Below are 26902 nucleotides of genomic sequence, written 5' to 3' on the forward strand. Positions count from 1 at the left end.
AGGGTGTGATAATAACTTCAAAAGGAAGGATGTGTTAATATTATATGATATTACGTCATTATTTTTTGTTTATGTTTTGTGTGAAAGCAAAAGGATTAGATGTTAATAAAAAGTTTCCATTGAATTGAGGAAAGATGAATAAAGGGGTAATAACTCGAGTTTGAAGTTTAATTCTGAAATTATAGACGCCAAACCCGAATAATGGACAATTTTAGCATTATTAAGAATAACTTTTAGATCTGTTATACTCAATTCTGTAAATTTTGCTTCAAGGTTAATTAGTGTAGCCATATAATACTCGCCATTTAGCTCTATTTTTCGTAAAGGTAACAAGATACCCGGAATTCGCTGTATATCATGCAGTTTTATTCGTGGCAACAAAGTTTAAAATGGAGAACTAATTTATTTTTTTTAATTTGATCTCTGTGGGAAAAAAATATTTTTAAAATGTTAACAAAGTCAACGTACTGATAGACCTAGATCTAGTCTTTGTGATAAATTTAATCCATAAATGATGAAAAAAAAAGACACCCGTTGACACTATTTGTCAATCAAATATATTAATTTATGTATTTACAAATAAATTTCGGACACCCATTTGGGGGCCCCCCCTAGGTGGGGGCCCGGGGGGATTTTAAAATTCCCCCCATCCCCCCCTTAGTTACGCCACTGCCTTTCAAGCTCCTTTATATTTTTTTTTAACATTCCTAGTTTTAAAAATCCATTACATAATAAACACTTGACTTCAGAGAGGAAGAAATTTAAACTGTAGCTCGAGAGGAACCTGACAAGTCTATAACTTCTATGGGAAGTATTTGAATAGACGTACATAAACTCAGTTCATTAAACTTCCTAGTTATTCTCTACACGAAACAAATACATAAAACCATCCAAAATGCATTGAATAGATTGCAGATGTTTCCATTAAGACCTACATCCACTTATATAATGTCTTTTCACTGAATACATCTAGATTTAGCTTCCTGGATAGTTTCTTTACAGCCTAGCCTATATAAAAAGTTCTTACCTTAAATCTATAAGGTAGTCTCTGTATTGAGCGATTGTAGATATTACTTTTTTTAAATTTGGTTTCCGAATAAATGACCCTTAGAAGTGCACACATACAGCACTTATAAACAGCAGTTTTAGGTATGTGAGATATATTCTAACAGAAGAGTACATTTTGTGTTATTTTCAGTTTACATTAGATGATTTCTTTAGCATATCGAAATTCATAAAATGTCATGGCATTTTACTTGAAACAATTATAAAGTAACTACTGAAATGCGAAGCCCAACAATTACGAGGAAATTTTATTTAGTTATTGTTCAACGTCTGTATCCTATTATAATCCTATACATGCAGACACTTAGCCTAACAAGTTTTTAGCGGCCCCCGAAAGCCGCCATTTGTTTTGTGTGGCCTGTCTGTACTTCATCATGATTTTTTTGAGACTTCTTCATTGAATCTTTGGTAGAGATAGTTCATTTTGATACTTTTGAGCGTTTGTTAACTTAAACTTTTTGGGGGAGGTTCTAATGCTGCGTTTAACACTGTAGACATCTTTTAAATTTCACCTCTTTTTTTTTTCGTATTACATTAGAAACGAAATTATCCCATCCCTTTTCACCATTTGTTGCATTAAAGTACGTTCTGATAGCTAATAGTAGACATATTATTCAGTTTTCTAGTACGTTAAACTACATGTATAATTATCTACTCTAGAAATACTGTCTGCAAATGTTATTCCTAAAGAGTTGCCAACTTTGGATTGTCGTTGCACTGATTGCGACTTCCTGTCTTGCTAATGGTGTTGTAGCAGTGTTTACGGGTAGGTGTAAAATAAGGATTATTTTATTATTCCTAACATTATTAATATACATTTGTATTACTATAAAGGATCCCATCATCACATTATTTTTGAAAATCGTAAGAGCAGATTTAAACATATATATATATATATTCTTCTTAGTACTTCTTACTTACTTTCGGATTTAAAAAAGAAGATAGATTCAAAACATGAAGGAAAAACATAATTCTTTTTTCTTTGTTTATTTAAGTGTACAGATGAACAGTAACGCGTATTTTCAGTGTTATTGATTCTTGTAGAGGTACTATATAAATAAGGGTATGACCAAATATTCAACGGCTGTCACAACTGACTTTAACCGAAACCAATCTTGATAGAAGGCCTGCATACTGACATGTGACGATGCAACCTGTGACGTGAAAGCGAGCTATTGGTCTAAACTGCTCACAGGTTGCTACTTGGCAGGTCAGAGTTCAGGAACTTTTTAAATGACAGGTCTCGCTATAACACACACTTACATCTGAGTGTTCACCAATGTATGTCAAATGTTAGCTGAGCACAAAAAAATATCAGGCGTATTTATTTAGTTTGTACACAACTAACACGTTCGAGGAGTCAGATTTCGATAGCCTTCACAAGTTGTCACTAGTTAGTATGGTCACCACATATCCAGGCTGTGTTATCTGTCCAGACGAAATTTGTCTAAAATGTGAAAATATCATGCTTCACTCTGTTGGTTACTGTATTTCTGTTGTTTATTTTATCAACCAATCTCAAATTCAATCCTTTAAATCTTCTGATTTACGAAAGTACACTATTACATATACATATGAAAACTACGGTCGTCATCATCGTCATGATCATGTTTTAGTAGTTTGTAGCTTCAAGGCTGTTCGAATGAAACTTGTAAACCAGAGCTCCTCAAGAATGGGATTGAAAGTTATCCTCTCATGATGTAGAACATGAAGAAAACATCGTGAATGGAGCTCAGATTTTGATTTATTGTCATGTTTCATCATAACCCCGCACCTTTTTTTTTGTTTCTTTAAAGTTTAAAGCTTATATCAACTCACTCTGTCTGTCTGGTAAAAAGTTTGTACACGTTATTTCTCCATCACCCAATCTCGGATCAAGTTGAAACTTTGCAAAATTATTTTCTTTACTTGACAATACAAAAATAAAAAAGAACAAAAAAACAATTAGTTAATTAACTATTGGTTATTAAATATTTTGTTTGGTATCTCGAACACGAGACAGAAACTATACTAGACAGAAGTAATGTATAAGCTGAAACAGTCCCTTTTATAGGACATCGTCTGAGTATAAGTGAACAAAAACTAGTAATAGGAACAATAGATGCACACATAAAAAGTGTGTACTCATTATTTCTCACACACCCATTCTCGGATTAAGTTGAAACTTGAACTTTTCAAATTATAACATCTTCCATGTTCATAAGCTCTTCGCTATCAGAAGGGTTATGTTGTTGGCTTAAGCCTCGGAAGACCTTAGCCCACGAATTCGAATTCAGGACGATCACCTTTTTTAAAAAAATAAATGTAAAAAGCGATCACCCTAATACTCTTTTTTTCTTTGCCCCCCCCCCAACCCTTTTTCCAAATAGTCAAGGTAGGATCTTACCATACTGAGAAACCTAAAAGCATGAACTTGCGCTAAACAGTATCTATATATATAAATAATTCTTTTAATGGCTCAAGAGTTTGGACACCACATAATGGAAAAAGCACTCTTTTATTTTTGCAAGTCAGAGGGACTAGAGTTACCTTACGTAATTTAAGAGGCGAAAAAAAAGACGCGGGGGGGGGGAGAACAACTAGTATTAACCCGTCACTAAATAGCAAGGCCGGACTTAACCATTGTTATCAAGAAGTCATGGAAAGAGAACAAGTAATCTATTCTGTATTTACCCGTCATTAAATAGCAGGGCTGGACTTAACCATTGTGGAGCCCTATGCGAAACACATATCCGCGGGCCCAAGTTTGGGTAGGGATACGGATAATAGTGAAAATTAAGAGTTTGTATTAGAAAATAAATTCCTCTTTGCATTTTTATTCATCCTTTACTATTTACAGAATAACTTAACGAGCCTTGCGTGTAGCGAAGTCATACAGTATATCATAAAAATTATATTTCCTACATAGATCACGCTCAATAGCAAGATATACCAAATGTTTCAATCTTTCTACATAAATTGTTGACCTCAAATAATTCTTCATTAGTTTGAGGCGCGAGAAGCTTCTTTCACCAGATTACATTACGGGTAATGCATAATGCACTTATCGCGCGTAGGATTGGCATTTTCCTTTTGAATGTCACCCCAAAATGACAATTTTTTGTCTATATATTTCATGAGATTTGTATGAGTTTTCAAAAGATTTTTAATAATTTCCGGAGATTTCCAAGACTTTTTCGTATATTTTGCAATTTCAGGAGATTTCCAGGAACTCCTAGTAAATCGACAGGATGCCGCGGGGAATCTGTTATAAAGTTATAAAATGGTTTAATTTAATAATGTATACACCTAGAATTAGCTCGGGTCCTATGAAAGTGGGGTCCCACTGCGGACGCATAGGTTGCAGTGGCCTAAGGCCGGCCCTGCAAAATAACGGTATATGCCATGCCGCCGGTCGACTAGTTAGTAAAAAAAATTACTACTCGTACAGATTTTTATTTTTAATCGAGATCTATCACAAATTTAATTACCTGACTGATCCAAATTATTGATAAAAATACACTTAATAAAAACTTTGTTTTCTTTTTTAAAAGTTTTTTCTGTATTTTTCTTGTTATTTAGTTTACTTTATTTTATGTCCCTTTTTAAGTCTATTATCCTATTTTTCCTCCTTTTGGCTTAAAGGTGTAACATAACATAAACTCTTCATGTGAAGTGTGACGTTCTACGTGACTTCATTTAATTAGTTTATAAAGTTATTTCTGTATATGCAAGGTCTACAGAATTCCGCAAGGTTTTCATTGCCAGAAGTGGTAATGGATATAAGCACTCCACTACCTATAAAATGCTTCCTAATGGCATGCGTCTCAAATAGCCTCTGACAACCAGTCCAACTTCTGGCCTTCACAAGTGGCTCCGGCGGAACTGTTCTCACTAACAGGAGAAGGGACAAAGACTAGTAGCAGGCTTCTTAACCAGTAAGCTTCGGGCAGGAGTGGCTTGTTAGCCATGGCTGGCTACCCACCAAGGAGAAAAAAACTCTGAATTCAAACCTCTGCTGCCTTGCTACTATACCCAACCATGGGAAAGGCTTCGTGAGTCAACCCTTAGAAAAAATCAGGAGCTGGCAACCCTAAGGCATTTCGAAGCACCCAGTGCTACACCGAGGCAGAACCTTCGACGCGCTAAACCCAAACTGTATCGGCACTGCCGTTCTTTTGGATGCATCAGCTGCCTGGAGAGGGGGGGGGGAACTGCTGTGCGGGCGACATCATTTCGTCCACAGCTAATGCCCAGGCATTCATATTTCCATGAGATGATCCATAGTCGCTTCGCGACTGGAGGAGGCCATAGACAGAATTTAATAATGACCAGCGTAAATTAAGGTCTGAGAAAAAAGCATTCATATGATAAATGCTGGGGGCGCAGCTGCTGAGCGGTTAAGCGCTTGGCTTTAGAACCTTTTCTCTTTTTTTTAAAAAAAAAAGGTGGGGGGCCCCCAGGAAAATCGAGGCCATAATCTATAAGTCAAAGCTTATCAATCCAGCACTGCATTTGTCGAATAAATCTCTCGACCCACGTAGTGATAAACAGTTAAAGTTCGTCATTTTACTCTTTTTTTACAATACCACTTTTCAAGTCATAACTGATCAAATATTGTAATACTATTTACTTTATCTAATTTAATAAAAAACTTTTTCATTAACTTTTTAGCATGCGGAGGACAACTCACGGATCAAGCAGGAGTTATCCTTTCTCCAAACTTTCCAAATAACTATCCAGATGATGCTGTTTGTCAGTGGAATATAACGGTAGCTCCAAATCAGATTATAGATTTCAGGTAAATAATTCAGAGTAAAAAAAATGTAAAACATGCATGTAATAATAAACATGCTTGTCGCCATTCCGAAGAATGAATCTTTTTTTAGGGCCCAGATATTAATAGCTTTCCCACTGCCCCTTTTACAAAGCTTATATCAACTCATTCTGTCTCTCTGTTCATCTGTCTGACTGTCTGGTCAAAGTGTATATACTATTTTCTCCCACACCCATTGTCGAATCATGTTGAAACATCACACAAGACATGAATCAATAAAATAAAAGTAACCAACTAGTCAAGTAATTACCGGTAATTAATGATTTTGTTTGTTACCGTTAGATTGTCATAAGAGCTGACCCAAGGCTCTTTGAGCTCTAGGCATGTAAGCCTGCTTGAACAACCGATCTGTCTGGAAAAGATCCAAGTCTATGCTTTTGTAAAGCATTGATATTTCCAATGTATCTGGCACTCCGATCGCATGGACTAGAGTGCATGGCCGAAGGCCGAGTACACCGGCAACCTCCGCCATTTCCTATGTTGTACCAAGCTAACCGTGCAGGACTCGCCCTTAGTGTAACGGCCCCTTGAGGGACGGCGCAAGGATTATCGACAGGGACGTGGAAGCTCTCTTTCAACTCCGCACTGTGCAATGGGAAAGCTCTCGCATTCCCTTGGACACTCCCACAGGAGTTTTGTTTTGCTATTCATTAAGTCTAATCACTTCCTCAAATGACCGTTTCCCCCCGAGTGCCACGTTGAGGCAGAATAGCGGACCCGGGTTTGTTTGATACCGTTAGATCGTCTAAGAGCTGAGCCGAAGGCTCTTCGAGCTCTAAAATTGAAATAAAAACCTGTTTGAGCGTCAAACAGTAAAAAAAAATCTGTCTGAACCACCGTTCTGTCTGGAAGAGACACAAGTCAATGCCTATATAAAGCATTGCTATTTCCGACAAAACTGGCCTCTGGACGCATGGACTAGACATGGCCAAAGGACCGAGTTTACCGGGAGCCTCCGCCATTTTCCTATGTTATACCTAGCTAACCATGGGTGAACTCGCCATTAATGTAACGGTCCCTTGAGGAACGGCGCATGGATACCAAAAAAGGAAACTAGTCCTTCATTATTCACAGATATGGCTAAATGTGTTTGGTTTAGTCCCCTTAAATAATTGTTAACGCTATTTCTCCCTCACGCGTTCTTCGATTAAGCTGAAACTTTAAAAGATTATTTACAATTATTTATTATACCTAAAAAAACATGAATCAATTAAGGGAAATAGCTTGTACATTATTAATATAGCTTTAATTTATGAAGTCCTCCTCTTACGATAATTTATATATATATATATATAAAGAAAAGGATTTTGTTTATATTTCGCTTGTTTGTTTTTCGAATATGTTTGCAATTGCTTTATTGCTTTTTTTTTTTTTTTTGAGTAGCACAATTTATAAAGAACTACACACAACATAAACACTGTTAACTCTTTCCACTTCAAACTGATTTAGAGGATAAAGACTTTAGATGCGTATCCACCAGACTCACTGTTGGACTATTCATGTCACAAATGATACTATCTTATCTTATATTATATAATACGGTACCCCGTCAAAATAGCGCGGACAAAATAGCGCCAACAAAATAGCGCGGACAAAATAGCGCGGACAAAATAGCGCGGACAAAATAGCGCCGACAAAATAGCACGAACAAAAAAGCGCCGACAAAATAGCGCAGAAAAAAATATATTTTAGTAATTTTGAAAGAAATACTTTAGATATCGTAAAATATGAATAGAGGCAATATTTTTTTTGTTTTTGTTTTAATTTTATCATTATTTTTCAGTCATTTTGCAGGAAACACTTTAGATAACTTAAAACATACATATGAAATAAAAAATGAATAATTTCAAAATATAGAAAATATTTACATTATAAAAGTGTACTTCGACAATACACAAAGATACTTGTCAAATTTGCACACATATACATACACAAACTTTCACAAAGTTAAATTGTAGGAAATGTCACGTAGAAACTCCATCACTGGCTTGTTTCCGTACATTGACAATATAGCTTCAAGTCGTCTGTTAAGTTGGAGGTACTTTGTCTTGCTTGCAGCTTTACTTCGTTCTCCAGCATTGTACCTCAGAATCTTGTTCTCAGTGTTCTCCTGTTTTCCGAGAAAGTGAGATATTAACTTGTAGACATTGGAGTGATGACCTTCAATAGTCAGCTGAAATGCATGGTTCCCTCCATTGAATTGTTTGTTCGTGGTAGATTGTCTTGCACACGATCTCTAACATTCCATAATGCTATTGGAAATCTTGGAGTCACTCTGCGGTTTCGTCTCTGGCGACCAATATGACATCTATTTGATGGCGTTAGACAAAGACGGACAGGAAATAGCAAAATCAATGATTGAATTGGTCAGTCACTGCCTGAGATGAAAAAAAGGTTTGGCGAGATAAAAAATGTGATCACCATCTTAACTAATCCTGACACACCTAAGTTTGTTAATGTTGCGGCCAAAGATGCTGTGTATTATAGTATAACACACTTTCGTATTTTACTATCCTATTTTGTCTAATTACTAATAATCCGGTACTTTTATACACATCATATGTAAGTCCGCGCTATTTTGTCGGCTCTATTTTGTCGGCTTTATTTTGTCCGCGCTATTTTGTCGGCGCTATTTTGACGGGTCACCATATAATACAGACGTTACTTCAAAAAAGAAGATGATTACGTCCTACGCGTCATGCGTCTATTCATGCATTTTAACCTATGACTTAAATCATTAGTTTTCCTGGCTTGCTAAGGCAACCCATTCCGTGCTCTAATAATAATATTACTGACTGCATTGTGCCAAGACCAATTTTATCTATAACAAGTATTTTTTTAAAAAGTAAAATATTGTTGCGAATCTCACTATCCAGGTTCTCTGTAAACTGCACCACACGACACCACCAACTGAAAGAACTTGACAACTCAGGGCTTAAAATAACGTAATAGTTTAATGTCAAGAACAGCCAATATTGTACAATTGGCAGCACGTAACACACGACTGTACAAATATCTCTCCGTTAATAGCCGTACCGCCGTATCGACTCTTGCACTGGTCTCTCCGTCTCGTCTCGGACTTGTACTGAGCCGTCGTAACGAACTGTAGATCGGGAAGTTGTAGCTAACTCGTCTCTGATACCTTCGCTCTTTATATAGGGTCCCTGCTGGCCTTCTAGAACCGGACAGAACGTCGCTCGACCATTGTAGGGGGTCAGATGACTACATCCCTCGTGACGCTCCTGAGCTCTGTTCACGACGCCGATCCCTCTCAAACCGTAATGTTGACACTCGTCTCGGCTGACCGTCGTAACTCGTCACGGTTGACCGCTCGTCTAGCGCTGGCCTGGGGCGATTTGCGTCGGCTGAATACACACACACACACCGCTACCCACATCTGTGCCAACACCAGGTTTATAACAATACTAGTCGACCGGCGGCGTAGCATACGCCGCTATTTTGCAGTACGTGGGCCCCGCACTTTCATAGGACCCGCACTTTCATAGGGCCCGCTCTAATTCAAGGTGTAGAAATTATTAAGTTAAACCATTTTATAACTAAAAGAGATTTCCCGCGCCCTCCTGTCGATTTACTAGGAGCACTTTCATAGGACCCGCGCTTTCATAAGACCCGCACTTTCATAGGACCCGCGCTAATTCAAGGTGCAAAAATTAATTAATTAAACCATTTTATAACTAAAAACAGATTTCTCGCGCCCTCCTGTCGATTTACCAGGAGTTCCTGGAAATCTCCCAAAGTCGCAAAATATACAATATACGGCAATATATAGGCAAAAATTGTCATTTTGGGGTGTCATTCAATATGGAAAACGCCAATCTTACGCGCGGCATCATGCCTCAGCCGTAATTGTGTAAAAACTGGTAAAAGAAGCTTCTCGCGCCTCAAAGTAATGAAGCATTACTTGAGATCAACAATTCTCAAAGATAGATTGAAACAATTGGTAATTGTTGCTATTGAGCGGAATCTAAAAATGAGATATTATGATATACTGTATGACTTTACTACACGCAAGGCTCGTAAAGTAATTCTGTACGTAGTAAAGAATGAATAAAATGCATAGACGAATTTATTTTCTAATACAAACTCTTAAATTTCACTTATTATCCGCTTTCCCTACCCAAACTTGGCCTCGCGAACTCCGTTTCGCATAGAGTCCCACAATGGTTAAGTCTGGCCCTGCTATTTAGTAGATTACTTAGATTAATTTCTAGTCCAAACCTCCCACTGGACAAAGGGGGATGGGATCGGGCATGGTTTGATAAATTTAAACGAGTCAAGCGCGCAGCCAGTCATCCGTAATGTGAATACTACTCTCGTTTTCTTGTGGACTATCCGCAGAAATAAGAGAGTGATCTTTCCTTTACTACTTGTTTGACCTGTTGAGGGAAGAAGAGAATTATATATATAGATAAATAAAACTTTCTTTTTGTAAAATTAATTAATTTGTTCTTAACTACTAATGAATGGTAGCGCGTATATAAAATTCTAGTTTGGTGATATAGATCGCAGACATGGCAACATTAAAAGACACTAGTCCTGACTAGAATACAGAATCTTGATATATATTATAGATAGAAGATTCCAGACAATAACTAGATATATTCCTTACCAATAATATGTGCTGTGGATAGCGCCAAAATCTGTAACCCTAACCCTATCTCTCAATTTATAAATTAATTGCAACAATCAATTTACTAACTTAATTCCACTAAACTTTTCCCATCTCAAACCTTCCATCCATCCCAGGGCCTTGACCTGCTTCAACACATCTTTCCAATCGGATCTATCCTGTGATTTTCGTTCCCATGCCCGAACTCTGAGCTATGGTAGATCTGCCTCTACGCCATCAAACCATCGTATTCGTGGTCTACCTGTGACGCGCCTGCCTTTTGGTTTTTGTAGATATACTACTTTTGTGTTCTCTTTTCTCTGACATTCTTCCGAGGTGACCTGCCAAACGTAATGTGTTCTTTAGTTATTGGTCACTACTGAGGGATCTTCATATCTCTTTGCTCGTGTACATCCTCCATTTGGTTTCATCCTGTAAGCCTACGGCACCATGCATTTTTTCCATCACCAGTGTCTGTTATATAATTATATATACAGTGTCTGTATTATACAAGATAAGATACACAAATAGATTGGTTCTAAATTATTGTCTAAATTAAGGATGCCTTAGTAATTAACTCTTTATTCGTGGCCAGTCATATTTTCTAGAACTCGATTATGACCGTGGAGTGCGATTAACGTTATAAAGAGCCCATGTGCTTTGGTGACTGCCTATCGTAAAAAAAATATTAACTAAACTATATATATGGCTCCTTTTGTCTCGAAAGGCAATGGATGCGCCCAAATGAGTCACTGGTTTTGGCTTAATCTTGAGACGGGGCAGAATCTGGTGTGGCTAATCAAGCCAATTCTAGAACGGCAGACTTTGCCACAATTCGTACATGTGTATGCCTCTGATTTAGGGCTAGCAGACAGGGCAGCTTTCTTTTTTTCCCTCTTGATTAAAGCCGCTTCAATTCTTTTGTTCTCAGCAAGGGTTGTCCCAGCACGCACAGTCTGTCTCCATGCACTCCGGTCTTTGGCTATGTTTTCCCACATACTTTCGCTGATGCCTGAGGCTCTCATGTCTCGCTTGCAGACATCTCTATATGTTAGTCTTGGGCGGCCCTTGGGTCTGACTCCTTCCACAAGCTCAGCATATAAGATATCTTTCGGGATTCTACCATCTGGCATGCGGGTGACATGTCCGAGCCAGCGTAATCTTCTTTGTGTCAGGAGAGCATACATGCTGTTCATATTGGCCAATCTCAAAACTTCCTGATTGGAGACATGGTCCCTCCAAGAGATGCCCATTATGCGTCTCAGGCAGCGCAAGTGGAAACTATTCAATCTGTGCTCTTGGTACATGTATGTTGACCAGCTTTCACTGCCATAAAGGAGAGTGCTCACAACACAGGCGTTGTAGACTAGGATTTTGGTCGCTGTGGTCAATTTACCATTTTCCCTGACGCGCTTGGAGAGTTTTGCCAATGCTGTGGTAGCTTTTCCTATCCTTTTTGTCAGCTCGATGTCTAAGTCTAGGTTACTGACAATTGTTGAACCCAAGTAGGTAAATTCCTGCACCACTGAAAGGGTGTGGTTCCCAATTTATATTATAGGTATTTCTGCGACGTCTTGTGCCAGGATTTCGGTCTTGGAGAGACTTATAGTAAGGCTAAACTCTTGACAAGCAGCTGCTAAGGCGTTCACTAGCTTCTGTAGACCTCCTTGTGAGTGAGATACGAGTGCCGCGTCATCGGCAAACAGCAGCTCCCTTATCAAGATACGAAAGTTTGAAAGTTCTTCCTCCAGGCCATTCTCCATTAAGAGCGGTGTAAAACAAGGATGTGTACTGGCCCCTACACTATTTTGGCATCTTCTTCTCAGTCGTACTATCCAGTGCTTTTAAATCCCTGGAAGACGGAATATACATCCATAGCAGATCCGATGGAAGTCTCTTTAACCTGGCACGTCTTAAAGCCAAAAAACGAAAATTAACTAAACTAAAAAGAATAAATACAAGAAGGCAGAAGGCATAGGCTATAAATCATACATGTATTTAGTGATGGGAACTAAACTATCTTTTAAAATTTAAACTAAAACTAGTTTTCAACTAAAATAAAGTAGTTAAACTATTAGTTTATCATGAATTTCAAAAGATAGTTAAACTAAACTAAAGAAAGTTAATTAAACTATAACAAACTTTTTTTAGGGGGGGGGGTGAGGGGCGGGGTTGAACTAGACCTATATAAGTATATAGATATAATCATCCGACTGTATGCCTACGGTTCGATCTTATTCTTTTAACATTCTAGTAATATTTATCTATAATAAAAATCAGTTGAAGGAATATGTTTCTTAAATAAACGTTAATGCACAATAAAATAAAATATCTAAATAATTATGTGTGCTTGTATTTTGCCTCGAATTAAAACCTTTAGAAAATAATGGTACTCTTTTTTTTTAAATTATATTAACTTATTATATAACGGAAAATCTTACTTATACTGGTAAAGTTTAAAATCTGATTAAATAACTTTCAAATTTAGATCTAGTATCCAAAGAAATAGAAACGAAATCGTTGGAGTTTTTAAAACATTTGACCTGTATAACTATTTTATAGTGTAAAATACATGCTTGACTAACCATGCCGATGTGCTATTTTTTGTCTGTCCACTAAAAATACAACTAAGACTATTGCATAACCGTTAAACGCGCAAGGGAAAATAACTGGGTGATCTTGTCATTATGGACTGCACACTCAGTACACTATATAGACCTACACGTGTACGTCTATCTGGCCAGGTTGTTAAAATCAGTTGGACACACTGTCTATTTACTTTCTGGGCAGGGAGGGTATATAACTATTTTAGTGTAAAGATATATTTACGAACATGCTTGACTAGCCACGCCAGTGTGTTATTTTCTTGTCAGACCTCTCCACATTAAGCAAACACTATTGCATAACGCTTAATGCAGGGTAGTCTAGCAATATTATCGACTACACACGTACAGTACACTAGGCCTACATGTGGTTATATGTATGTCTAGCTGACCAGGTTGTTAAAATCAGTTGGAAACAGTCTATTTACAGAGTGGGTGTGGATTAAGATTTTTTTTCTAGAGTTGGTTACCCTAATGCTTTTAGATCTATATAGGCCTAGCTGTTGATTTAGACTTAATAGATCTCAATAATAAGTCTTAAGACTATAAAAGGGTGTACTTGATGTTCCTGCAGTTAAAAAAATATTGTTTGTCGCAAATGAATTGATTAAAACCACTAAATATTGACCTAACTCACTAATCAGATTCCCACTAGAAACAGAAATTAAACACCTCCACGTGGCTCACAAAAAAATTTGGAACAACCTCATTCATAATACTGCATAGAAGCTTTTGGCAAAAAATGTTGTTAAACATTTTATAATACTGCTACTTTCAAGTGCAAATATTTACTCCCATAACTTCTACCAGGATCTTACTTTACCCTCTTCAAATGCAGACTGTCTAAATAGTTGTTAACTGCATAATTTTTTTTTTTTTTGATAATCAAAGTTATTGATATCACCTGACCAGAAAACAGGGAGTGCGTTTCAACCCCGACCACATGTTTAAAAGTTTAACAAATTTTAATTAAATTTTTTAGTTAGTAACTAAAAAAAAAATAATTAAACTACGATTTTAACTAAACTTTTTTTTCTAGTTAAATAATGGCCTTCACAATTTTTTTTTTTTAGTTAAACTAAAAGTTTCTAACTTTTTAGTTAACTTTTTCCCCATCACTACATGTATTTATTGTCACCTATTGTAAATGTAGGTTTACCTAACTTAAAAAAATAAAACTTTTCTATTTAGGTTTAAGAGATTAGATTTGGACCGATGGGACAATCAAGCTTGTTATGACAGCGTCTACATATATGATGGACCCAGCACACAATATGTTACTATTGGAGACTATTATAGATATTGTGGCCATAATGACGAGTCAGTAATTCCCAACATGATTTTTAGATCTACAAGCAACCACATGCTCATTGTCTTTACTTCTAATGGTCAGAATAATAGAACAGGGTTTAGTGCCTCCTACTGGGCACATGGTGAGTTCTTGTGGTTTGCTTTATATCTAGTGCATATTATAAGGCTCGTGCTAAGATACTGTTTCCTAATGATGTGCAACTTTTGTATATGTTTTAACAATTGAGTCTATTAAATGTTTATTTACACTTTTCTTCCAGAGTGTCCTCCATTTACATACGGTAAAGAAATATGCAACACTTCCTGTATATGTAACCAAACCAACACCCACTACTGTGTCAGCTATAACGGAACGTGTGCCTGTAAATCTGGCTGGACATCAGCAGACTGTTCCATGGACGTTGATGAGTGTCTTGACCCCAACACTTGCCTAGATCCCTATTCTAAATGTGTTAACACTCTTGGAAGCTTTGTATGTCAGTGTAAACCTGGAATGGTAAACATTAATGGACGCTGTGAAGGTATAGTGAAACAAATTATTTTAACATAGAAAAATATTACAAATGTTATTTTATGATTTTTACATGAAGGTAAACTGTCTAGAAATCAGTTGTGTAACGCTTTAAGAGGTATAATGAATCTAGTAATTGAACATAAAAAATAAGACTACTCTCGTCTCATAATTATTATTTTGCTATTTTTAGATACATAATCTAGAAAGATCTAGGTAATCAATCTATTTAGGTGTACATAAAATGATTAAAATCAACAGACATTAATTATTTCGATCTAGGATTTGATTTTTTAAACATTATCTCAATGTCAAACTAACAGGAAATTGCTTTGTTTCATATATTTGTGTGAATATATAGTTTTGTGATTAATAGCCCATTCTAAAGAAAATCCGAGAAATGATTCTGCATTATTTCTAAACTTTTTGATCATTTTGATGTTCCCATGATGGATTCAAATATGTTTCATTCTTTGCAGACTCCAAACTTTGTACCCAGAAGAAGTGTTCGCACGCTTGTGGTGTGACATCCACGAATCCCCGTATTGAGTCATGCTACTGTCCTAAAGGCATGAAGCTGGATCCTGTCAATAACCTCACTTGTGTTGGTAAGTCAGTTACGTGTTCTTGTTACTGGGTTGTTCAGTTTAAAAGTTTAGGACCAAGCTCTCTAAGTCTCTAAGTCAAAACATTTCCCTTTCTATGAAACATATAAGCAATTCCTAATCGATATAAGAATTTAAAAGTATTTTGGAAAAATTAGAATCCATAAGAAACTTTGAAGTATAAATGGAACAAATAAGAAGTTTTAAGCCCAAATACTTTTTCCCTAGTCGCCTTTTCCCAACTTTATTTAATCTATTGTATAAAAACAAACAGCTTTGGTCTATAACTCACTTTTGGTTATAAAAATAGTTCATATGTTTGGGTAGTTCTATACAGAAACATTTTGACAAGTGAGGATTCTGTCAGTTTAGTTAGCAATGCATCAAATATAGGTGTAATCTGGTTCAAAACTAACAATAATCAGCATTGCTAGATCTTCAGAAGTAAATCTTAATTATACATAAATATCAGGAGTTGAATATGTTTAGATGAATATTAGTGTTTCTTCTATTAGTGTCTGCTTCTGAGTTTGGAAACAATATTATGTGTATACTTTGTATCAAACCGCAAAGCCGTTAGAGTGATTATGATACTTGAACAGTTTTTCCTTTAGGTAAATCCAAGTGCAAACATAAACAGCTGAGACGTCAAGTTTTTACGATGGTATAAAAATTTGTTTTTTTTTTTTCAGAGTGTGACAACTGGACATACGGAGAAAATTGTTTAAAAACAGCTTTGTGTGACCGATCCCAAACCGAGTCTTACAACAAAACTAACGGACTCTGTCACTGCTTTTTAGGTTTTACTTCACCTAAATGTGACTATGATGTCAATGAGTGCGGTCTAGAAAAAACTCCATGCAGCGAAACTAATGATCATTCCTATTGTTATAATACCCACGGATCCTTTAAGTGTGCATGTGAAATGGGCTACGAACATATAAATGAAACATTCTGTGATGGTAATTATACATTGACTTTAACTTAAATTATCATGCAAAAAAACAACAACATTAATGTATTTAGGATTTAGACTTAAAACACAAAAGACGATGTGCAAAATTTTCCTGAACATTAATTTATTCAACTCTTCAGTCAGAAAAGCCTTGCGTTCGGAAATTTCCGAAAGCGATAGTCATTTCAAGAACGCGATAGTCCTTTCAAAGCCGATGTTGGATGTAGACATAATTCAAGATCTCTAGCCAAATTTTTTAATTTCATTTTTTTGCTTGAAAAATTATAACGGTCAAACTAGAGATCTCCTCGTGGGGCTAACGAGCAAGTAATTCTTTTATCTACTATAGAAAAATCCCGTCCGTGTAGTACTGACTTGAATAGGAGTATTGTAAAAATTGCAATCAAATTTCGCTAATATGTTTAAATTTAATTATTACGCTAGTGTTTAAAAAGGAAAAAAAATGTCAAGTAAAAAACAAGTAAGAAGACCGAGAGAGATTGTATTAGGAAATATTCATATTCATGACTCTTGACACTTAGTGGAACAGTTGTAATGGACATTTGGTGCTGGGAAAAATAAATGAAAATGAACAATGCTTACGAGATCAAACAACACCCCGATTCAAACGTTGGCATCAATTGGACATAATCAGAGTACTACGCAAGTGTCCTAAATTTGTCGAGATTACCTGATCCTACCAAAGTGCAGAGTGTGACATTGATAACTCCCATGTATGTTTCAAAATTAATTAACTGTTTGAAAAGGAAGAATCCACTTCAATGTGAGCAATTTGAGATCCCCAAATCTTCAGATTAAGTTTATGAGTCTTTCAATCAGGACTACACATAAAAGCTCATCAACAGAAAAATGGGAACATCTCAAATCAACCATTCAGAAGGCTTTCCTACATACTTTGGGGGAAAAATAAAGCCAAACGGCATGCAAACTAAACTTAATGAAAGAAGCTTGGGCTGCGATACAGAGGACAGCTTGACACTGTGCCATGGGCTGATCGTAGTGAAAGTATCCAGCTCAGGTCAAATCGGCAAAATCAGAGGCATGTATATTGGCATTAAAAGGCCGTTTGAACCCACCCAAAAGCACCATTGCAGCACTGAAATCAGCCACTGTCAATATCACCAAGGAAGATACAAGCTGATGGTGCGGTGGGTTGAACACTATTCTAAGACCACAAACCCTGCCACTGCCAATGACCATCATGCATTAGCTGGATAAGGAACTCAGTCCGTAAGAGCTAAAGCCATAGACTAGATGTCAACTGGCGATTCCCCTAGCAATGATGGTATGCCCTATCCCAAAGATTTCTTAAAACAGTGCAATACTGCTTTCATCCAACCATTGCATAAACTGCTCTGTAATTGTTTCATGAATGCTCTGATCAATAGGGTTTGCAAAATCCTAAGAGTGGCACCTTTTACAGGTAAAAAGGCGAAAGAACCTACTGCGATAACTACTGCGTCATTTCCCTTCTAAGTATCTAGGGCAAGATCTTCTTTCGCTAAGTGGTCCGCAATTCTTTGGAGAAAATGTATACCTAGAACCCTAATGTGGCGTTATAATTATTGTCCTTAGAGCAGCTACAAAAAAAAAGTGCAGAGTATAAAGAATGTCTCTATATTTAACCTTCATTAATGTAACTAAAACATTTCACCTTGTCAGCAGAGATAGTCTCTTTCAAATCATTCACAAAATAGGTTGCTCGCTGAACTAATTAGTATAAAGCAACATTTCCATGATATGATCAAAGTACTGTTTAACTGTGGTTGTTCAGAAAGCTTCAACAAATTTAGTTATTGGAAGGCATTCACTTTCATTCTAGATTTGATGGTCAACTATCCAGCACCGCTAGGTTGGGGATGAAAACAAGTAAAGCTATCCTTGTAAGAGACACGTGGTGCAATGCAATAAAGGTCACACACACACACGCAGCTCCCGTCTTCATGTCCCGATATTTCAAGGCCAGCAAATATTAAGGACTGGCAATCAACTTAGAGATAACCAATGCGATCACACCAATCAATGTAAACATCCCTAATTATCGATTATCCCTGCTGGATGTTGTTTGTGAATTCTGCTACTTGTGCTGATTTTTTAATCTCTCTCTCTCTCTCTCTCTCTCTCTCTCTATATATATATATATATATATATATATATATATATATATATATATATATATATATATATATATATATTATAGCATGCGGAAAGGTGTTGACAGCCTCCTCTGGACTGATAGTTGCTGATTATCATTACTCATCATATTACTCTACGCCTACAGTAGAATGCAGTTGGATCATAAAAGCTTCGTTAGGGAAAGTTATATCTTTGAGGTACAATAAGATTTTTTTTGGTAGTATATGTTTTTAAATTTTAGCAGCTTCTTTAAGAAAATTCCGCTTTTGGTTTTACTTTACCTGTCCATTCTTCCGGTTATGGAAAAATCTGATTAACAAATATAATATTTTTAAAAGATATTTAAAAAAAAATGAATAATCATATTTTTGCATAGTGATAAAATGTCTGATTGTGTGTTTTGGTATAGGTCAAATGAACGTAATGTATTATTTCCATTGTTACTTACTTGCTCCTATAATAGTTGAGTGTGCTCTGGTCTAATCTCTCAGTGTACGTGTGAGGCAGATATCTGAGAGAATAGCGCGAGTCACATCTCGAATGTAAGTTCTAATCTACATCTCGATTCAAACTGAACCGTTTGTTAATTCAAGTTAATAACTCAATCTTTCTAAATAATGCAACTTTTGCCTTTAAAAACTTAATATACATATTGTAAACCTACCTACCCCCTGTTTGTGCGGTATGCACAGTGGAATGTCGTTCTGTCATCTTGATGTTCCGGGGTTCATACCCTGCTCGCTGCCATCCCTCGTCCTCCTGACGGACTACGTTTAGACTAGGAAGAAACACCTGAAACATGTAAAACATTAACAAACAAATTAAAATAAGGTTTATGTTGCATTTTATTTTCCTAATACGATAATTCTGTTTGATAACTTAACCTATGTGTGAAATGTAAATACATACTTTTGATTGAAACAGCTTACATTGTGAATACTCTATTCAAATATTGTTGATTTTTTAAATATCTATTTGTATTTAGTTTTCAGAAATTAAATTTGTGGTACGTTACGGACAGTTATTTTGAAAATCGTCCCGCATATATAGAAGTATATGACTTTAGAAACAACAGCACAAAGATGATTGCTAGATTTAATGGAGGACCTTACAGTTCGGTTCCAAAGGGCTTGGTTCGATCTTCAAGCAACGAAATGTACATTGTACTATATACTGGATTTTATGATTCCTATTACGCTAGAACCAATAGTTATAGTGCGTTTAGTGCTGCTTATTGGTCACATGGTAGGTGCAGTGTATTTTTTATTTCTTGTGTGTTGTGAACTGATCTGTAATGGTGTGTCGAAATATCGTGGTGTCCAGGTCAGCGTATGTGTGTACTATGTTACTGTGAACTGTTTTGTCATTCTTGTACAATAAAGCCTACGATAAAGACATGTTTCCTTGTAATGTTTTATAAGGTACTCCTGTACGTAGTATTTTAAATTTTCTAGTTCAATATTTAGTACTATATGTAAAGGATTTCTAAAAATAAGTTATTTGGTTAACTATTGTAATATTGTTCTAAGACACATAATATAAATATTTAAATGGTAATTATATAATTACTACGGCAGTGATTACTTACTGAGACAGATACTTAGAATTCCTTTGCTAGCGTTAAACATTTTTTTAATTGCTCTTATATTGTACATTTTTTTTCACAATCTCCCATTTCAAAATAGCTATGTGTGTTTCTCTGAAAAATATATAATAGTACATAGTTGACAAAACACTCAATATGGATTTAAATGCTTTAATTTATCTTAGAAAGACAAAAATGTTAAACACAAAATACTTTTTTCTCTTTTTATTTCCCTCGACCCAATTAGAATGCCAGCCTTTTACTTATGGTTCAAACTGCACACAGCCTTGCTCTTGTATACAAAGTAATACTCAGTACTGTAATAGTACCACTGGTCAATGTGTATGTAAACTTGGCTGGATATCCACTGATTGTTCTGCGGACCTTGATGAATGTTTTGAGAATCCTCTATCATGTCCTGACTATTCAACCTGTGCAAACACTATTGGAAGTTTTCAATGTTCTTGTAAAGAAGGGCTTGTTATGAACGAAGGACAATGCAAATGTAAGTTTTATTTTATGAAATAGGTTTACAAAATAGAAAAGAAAAAAATGATACCCAGGAACATTTTTCTAATCAAATAGATAACTACACGTACTAACGGGAGACCAAAAAATATGTATTGTTCTTTTTTGTTTTTGTATTTATTTTTATGTTAGGTATTTTTTGTGGATGAAATGAGAGCTATGGCGTTGCTTTTGCATTTCTCCTATCACTTTCGCCGATGCCTTATAGAGACACACTTCAGTGTCAGGTTTAAGACTCTGGTGTTAAGTAGTAGAAGTAGTTCATCGCACCATATAATTCAGTCCGGTCGACTACAGCATAGTTCAGTGTGGTTCAGCGGTGTGGTTCTGTACGGCGCATTACGACGGTTCTTGCTGAGTACTGTCCAAGAAGCATCACTAGTACGAGACGGCGTCTTGATCTTGGTCTGCGATCGAGTCCGACACAACGAGCCCAGTGTGTGAAGTCAATCCTGAACAGTTGAACCCAATGCAAGCTCGGAATGATACGGAGAGATCAATGCAAGAGTTGATACGGTACGGTTGTCCACGAAGAAATATTTGTACAGACTGTGTTACGTGTTGACAAGTGTACAGTATTGGCTGTGATTTATTGGACATTAAACCATTACGTTATTCTGGAGCCCTGATTTGTCAAGTTCTTTAAGTTGGTGGTGTCGTGTGGTGCACTTTGCAGAGAGCCTGGATACATTATTATTATTACCACTTTTATTATTATTACTACTATTTTATTATTATCTTGAGTATGTTGATTATTGGTACATTATTATTATTTGTAGCTTTGACTACCCTTGTAGCAGATGATTGGTGGCAAAGCAAATGAAATGGAAATCTTGCAGTCTACATGCATGCATCTCTTTTAAATAAAAATATTTTAAATTTTGCTTTACTAATGGTGATAAGAAACAATTGTTGTTTTTGTTTTACAAATGTATTCATTCTAATTTCAAATGTATTCATTCTAATTTCAAATGTATTCATTCTAATTTCAAATGTATTAATTCTAATTATATCCTTCATGCAGTCAATGTTACCAGCAGTGTCAGTTCCTGCACCACAAGAAAATGTTCCCATATTTGCGTCAAACTGCTACAGAAAGGACAAAACAATGAACAATGCTACTGTCCTATTGGCATGGAGTTAAACGGGGATCAATGTGTTGGTAAGAGATTGTCTAACTAGTTTTAATTTATTTAAAACATCCAGCTTACTATTTCTTACCTTTTCTATTAATGGGCCATACTTAGAGGATCTATTATTTCTTTTTAACAACACGGGGCCAGGAAATGTTAACCACGTTGGTAGGGATGTTCCAGAATTACGTCTGCGATAGAATGCAAAGAGTCTCTCGTGCGGAGTTTTGTTCGTCGCTGTGCACAGAAGTGACCAAATTGAGTGCAACGCGTCTTGTAATACTAGTTCCCACTGAGACGTACTCAAGTCCTGGGAGTGTAAGGCTAATGGTATAGCTTTCCAAAGACTACTGTTGAGCTTTTCTATTAGACCATTTCCTATAGGATTATGAGGCGTGCTCCTGCTTATATCCACTCCCCTTTCGTTAAGATAATTCTGTACTTTAACAGATATAAAAGAAGTACCTCTGTTGGTATGTACATAGGAGGGTAGCCCGAATATGGAAAATAACTCATTAATGCATTTGATAACAGTAGCAGATGGCATATCTGGACATGCAAAGGCAAAAAGAAACCTAAAGAATTCGTCGATCATGGTAAGAATATATTTATTGTGTGAATTAGAAGAAAGAGGCCCCTTTAGTCCATGCTTATTCTTTCGAATTGGTGTTTGGCTTTGATTAATTGCCCTGTTTGTTGCCTGAAGAATCGTGGTTTAAGTTCAGCACATGTCTGGCACTGGTTGGTCACCGTTCAAATGTCATCGAAAAACAAATTAAATTCTTTGCTCTCACAAAATGTAGAATCCGAGTAACACCAGGGTGACACAAATTATTGTGGAGAAACTTTAGGTCACTACGAGACATTGCGGATAAGTGGCGATTTCTGCTGAAAGTGTCGGCAGCTGAGTTCTGTGTACCTGGTCTGTAAACGACGTCATAGTGAAAACAGGATAGCTCTAACCTCCAACTTTAAATCTTTTCATTCTTGATCTTGCCTTTATTTTGTCTACAATACATAAAGGACACGGATTGTTGGTCTGTGACAAGGGTCAAGGGCCTTCCGATAAGAGTTTCCAATTTCTCAAAGATTCTACTATTGCATACGCTTCTTTGTCCACCGTTGAGTGTCTCCTTTCGCTTTGCGATAGTGTCCGAGAAAAGAAGGCCACAGACCGGCCATCTTGGTCAAGTGTATCTGCTATAGCAGATGCGATTGTAATCTATGGTGTAAACAGCGGATTTCTCGAGTTCGTCCTTTAGGTCCTGTAATGCTTGTTTGACCTCCTTAGGGACAGGAAATCGTTTATTTCTAGTTAACAAGCTGATTTTGTCTGAGAAATTAGAACTCCATTGCGAATAATAAGCCAGAAGGCCACTTATTCGTTTCTGTTCTTGTATGTTCAATGAATCTTTCTAGGTCAGGCTTGAGCTGACCTTTAGATATTTTGTATCCCTGCAGTAAGACAATATGTGTTCCGATCTCACTTTTCGCTTTGTTGAAGGTAATACCATACTTCTGAGGTACTTTGAAGAATCTCTGCAGGTTTCTATCATGAAACTCGGTATCATGTCCACAGATGGTCACATTGTCCACAGAAGCGAATGTATTTTCTAGTTGCTCGTCTTAGATTATTTTATCTATAGTTATCGGGAAACAAGCCACTCCATTTCTAACTCCAAATGGAATTCTTCAACACTGGTCAAGTCTAGCCCCAGCCTCGTAGATCTGGCGACTTGGGAGCGACAGAATCAGCAGAGTGTTCTCTTACAGAATTTCTAGTAGCCCCACAAGTTTCTAAAGGACATTCAGAACTTGCAATACCATTGCATTGAATATTATTCAAACTAATTGGTGAAATTGCAATATAAACTTTTATTTTTAGACAAATATTTTTAAAAATATTTTACTTAATTTTTGTCTTTAAAATATTGTGATTTTTCTCTCTGTTAGCCTGCAGAAACAACAGATATGGACCAGATTGTTACAGAAGCTGTGACTGTGTACAAAACCAGACATTGTCGTGTGATACAAGAACTGGTAACTGCACATGTTTGCCTCTTTGGAAAGGAGCGAATTGTTCAACAGATTATGACGTGTGTACAGATATATACTCAAAAGACCAATGTCAAAAGTATGCTAATTGTACAGATACAGGTAGTGCGATGGGCTACAGATGTCGATGTAGCAAGGTAGACGGCTATATAGAGGCAGCTAACAGATCGTGCGTTCCTATGAGTACGTAGTCTTTTTGTTCTTTGATACAGAATTCTTGATGCTAGATGACTGAATGACTCATTGCTAATTATTCCGCTTGCGGTGGTCTGATAAAATACACAAATTTAGCATGTTATATTACCTACCGGGTACATATAACTAATAGGATATTGTACTATTGAAACCGCAGCGGTTAAGCTTACCAAACATAATTTTATTCGCAATTCCGACCCAAAAATTTTTCATAAATTTTACATTTAACATGTTTAAAATTTCAAAAGTATACTTCCTCCCGCTTTAAGAACTAATTGAATTGATCTATCTACACAACGCCTAGGTCTAGAACAGAGAGGGATTATTAAATGCTCCTTTTTTAAAAAAACTATTTATATTTTGTATTAAAGTTTGTGGGAGTAGAGAAAGTATTTGATCGTATGTGTCATTTTTTTAGAGTAGTGTATATTCTCCACAATCATATGGCCTGTGCGGATTCGGAGGTTCCTATAGAATAAATATATATTCCAACACACTATTTAGATAAATTGAAGTAACAGCGCTGAATATATTTTTCTTTAGTTTAATGAAATAAGTAATCCAATAACAAATGAAGATTAAAATATAATTCCCTTGTACAATGATAGCTTGACTGAAATACAATATTGTTACGTATTTCTGAATCTTCTGGCTAGATGTATTAGTTGGCACATAAATAAAAACACAGCAAAGAACTTGACGACTAAACTTTCAGTTTCATATAACTTTAATGACTATTAACTCTAACAATTCGTTACTGTAACATGTAGCGTAGAAGACTGTACAATATCTGTCAGTTTACAGTTAGCTATACTTCGTTGCAATTCATCTCTTCACTTCGTTGCAATTCATCTCTTCTCAACTTTCCTCGAGCCGTATTCCACAGAACAGACCAACGACACACTTCCCAGTGTCGCTCCAGGTCTCCCAAAGCTGAACCAAGTCGTACTCAAGTCTACCGAATCAGAGCCGCACACGTCTTACATCGACTGTATCGACTGTAACGGCTCAAGTCCACTGTAGTTCGCTAAATAGACTTTAACGACAGTAGTCCACTCCAGTTAACTCTACCCTAGTTAACTTGCATCGAGTCGTACACATTTCTCTTCTACTGTCTCGCACAGTAGACAACAGTACCGACGACTCCATACGACTGACTTTCACTCACATTAACTCTCTGGCTTATATAGAGTCCCTAATCGCTTGTCCAAAGTTGCACAAACACGGCTAGTATCTTCTGGAATAACATGTGAAGAAACGTCACATCCTGTCTTTGTTTATACATGTAGATTCCAGAAAACATCGGCTGCAGTGTCATCTTGCCGGGGTCACAAGTTGTGACCTCTATCTGTCACTATTCATTAGTAACTGTCCCCCTACTTAGATCTGTTCGTCCCCTGGAACAACACGTGTGGACACGTCACATCTTGTCTTTGTTTGTACATGTAGATTTCAGAGAACACTCGCTGCTGTGTCATCTCGCCGGGGTCATACGTTGACCTCTACCTATCACTGTTCATTTGAAACAATATTATAGGTGAAATAAAAACAGTCAAGATACAGGCGACCAAATGTAATCCATCAAATAATAAGCTCACAGAACATTCTACTTGGAACCGTGAATCCTTTAGCCAGCTCGGTGCATCTTATAATGTCTCTCATAAAGACTGTTCTTGATTGCTTATGTTATCTATAGTGCATTCTCTAAGCTTTTACCTTGACTTTACATTTAGTTTATCGAGGTTATCTAGTAAATTCTCTTTAGCACATAATATAGTTTTTTTTTCTTATACAAAACACACACACACACACACAAACCGGACAGTTGTCGTACCATTGGTCAACTGTTATCGTGTGCTGTCAAGTGTGACATATATGCACACACACATATGTTAGTTACAATTTACAGGGAGACTTTTGTTTTGGTGCATGTAACTTGCCATTATAGAATCTTAAATTTAAAAAAAAGCCTGTCAGAACTGAGACATATTCTAGGTGTGAACAGCTAGTATGGGAAATAATTTTAGTTCTGAAGTCATTTAGTGAAGATATGTAGAGGGCAGGGGCGGGTTTAAGGAAGGACAGGAGAGGCTATAGCCTCGGGGTATTCACAATATGGGGGTCTTCACAAAAGTGAAAAATATAACGTAGTTTCAACATGTCAGAAACTTTTAAAGTATTTTTATTTTTAACGCTAACGCTTTTAAATCTTACGTCGGGTGGCAACAATGTCGTGATTAAAAAGTGTCCGCTTGGAGTTGTAGCATGCTCGGACTCACCAGAATTACGGCAGGGCGTCTACCAAGAGCCTTATCCTCCAAAAATTAAAGTAAATATACACATTTTAAAACTAAAATATGCTTTTGTAATATTTTTACAAGAAAAGGAAATTGAGATTCAATTTACAAGTACTTTGTCTTTTTTCTAAAATATAGCATGCTTTTAGATATAAGTATTTTCATTCATAAGTGGATCTTTATTCAAGCTTTCGAAAGAGTGTAAGGGCGTCCACAAAATCTGGGGCCTCCAACCTGGTTGAGGGCTGGCAACTATGGATCCTCGACTTAGTTGATGGCAGCAGCTCAGCTGTGCCGCTTTGGTGTATTTTGTTGTGGACAACTATTGAATGCTTTCATGGAAATATGAATGCCTGTATTGATCTCAGATTTAGTGACGAGAATTTGAGAAACGGCTGTTTTTCGTAAAGTGGGGTGGGAGAAATAAGTGTTACTAGAATTTACAGGCCAGATGTG

General features: G+C 36.5%; 1 protein-coding gene across 1 annotated transcript in view; it reads left to right on the top strand.

Moving 5' to 3' along the window:
* Positions 1-997: 997 nt before the first annotated feature.
* LOC106058966 (uncharacterized) overlaps positions 998-26902 on the top strand; it is a 67936-nt gene continuing 42031 nt past the window's right edge. Inside the window, exons 1-12 of the mRNA XM_056004024.1 lie at positions 998-1149; positions 1726-1831; positions 5719-5845; positions 14306-14547; positions 14686-14946; positions 15416-15544; positions 16234-16503; positions 18718-18850; positions 19639-19898; positions 20486-20743; positions 21791-21928; positions 23853-24137. Coding sequence (XP_055859999.1) covers positions 1741-1831; positions 5719-5845; positions 14306-14547; positions 14686-14946; positions 15416-15544; positions 16234-16503; positions 18718-18850; positions 19639-19898; positions 20486-20743; positions 21791-21928; positions 23853-24137 — 2194 coding nt within the window. The 5' untranslated portion in view covers positions 998-1149; positions 1726-1740. The remainder of the gene's footprint in view (positions 1150-1725; positions 1832-5718; positions 5846-14305; positions 14548-14685; positions 14947-15415; positions 15545-16233; positions 16504-18717; positions 18851-19638; positions 19899-20485; positions 20744-21790; positions 21929-23852; positions 24138-26902) is intronic.

The sequence above is a fragment of the Biomphalaria glabrata genome, chromosome 11 (assembly GCF_947242115.1).
Source record: "Biomphalaria glabrata chromosome 11, xgBioGlab47.1, whole genome shotgun sequence".
In the NCBI taxonomy this organism is placed as follows: domain Eukaryota; kingdom Metazoa; phylum Mollusca; class Gastropoda; family Planorbidae; genus Biomphalaria; species Biomphalaria glabrata.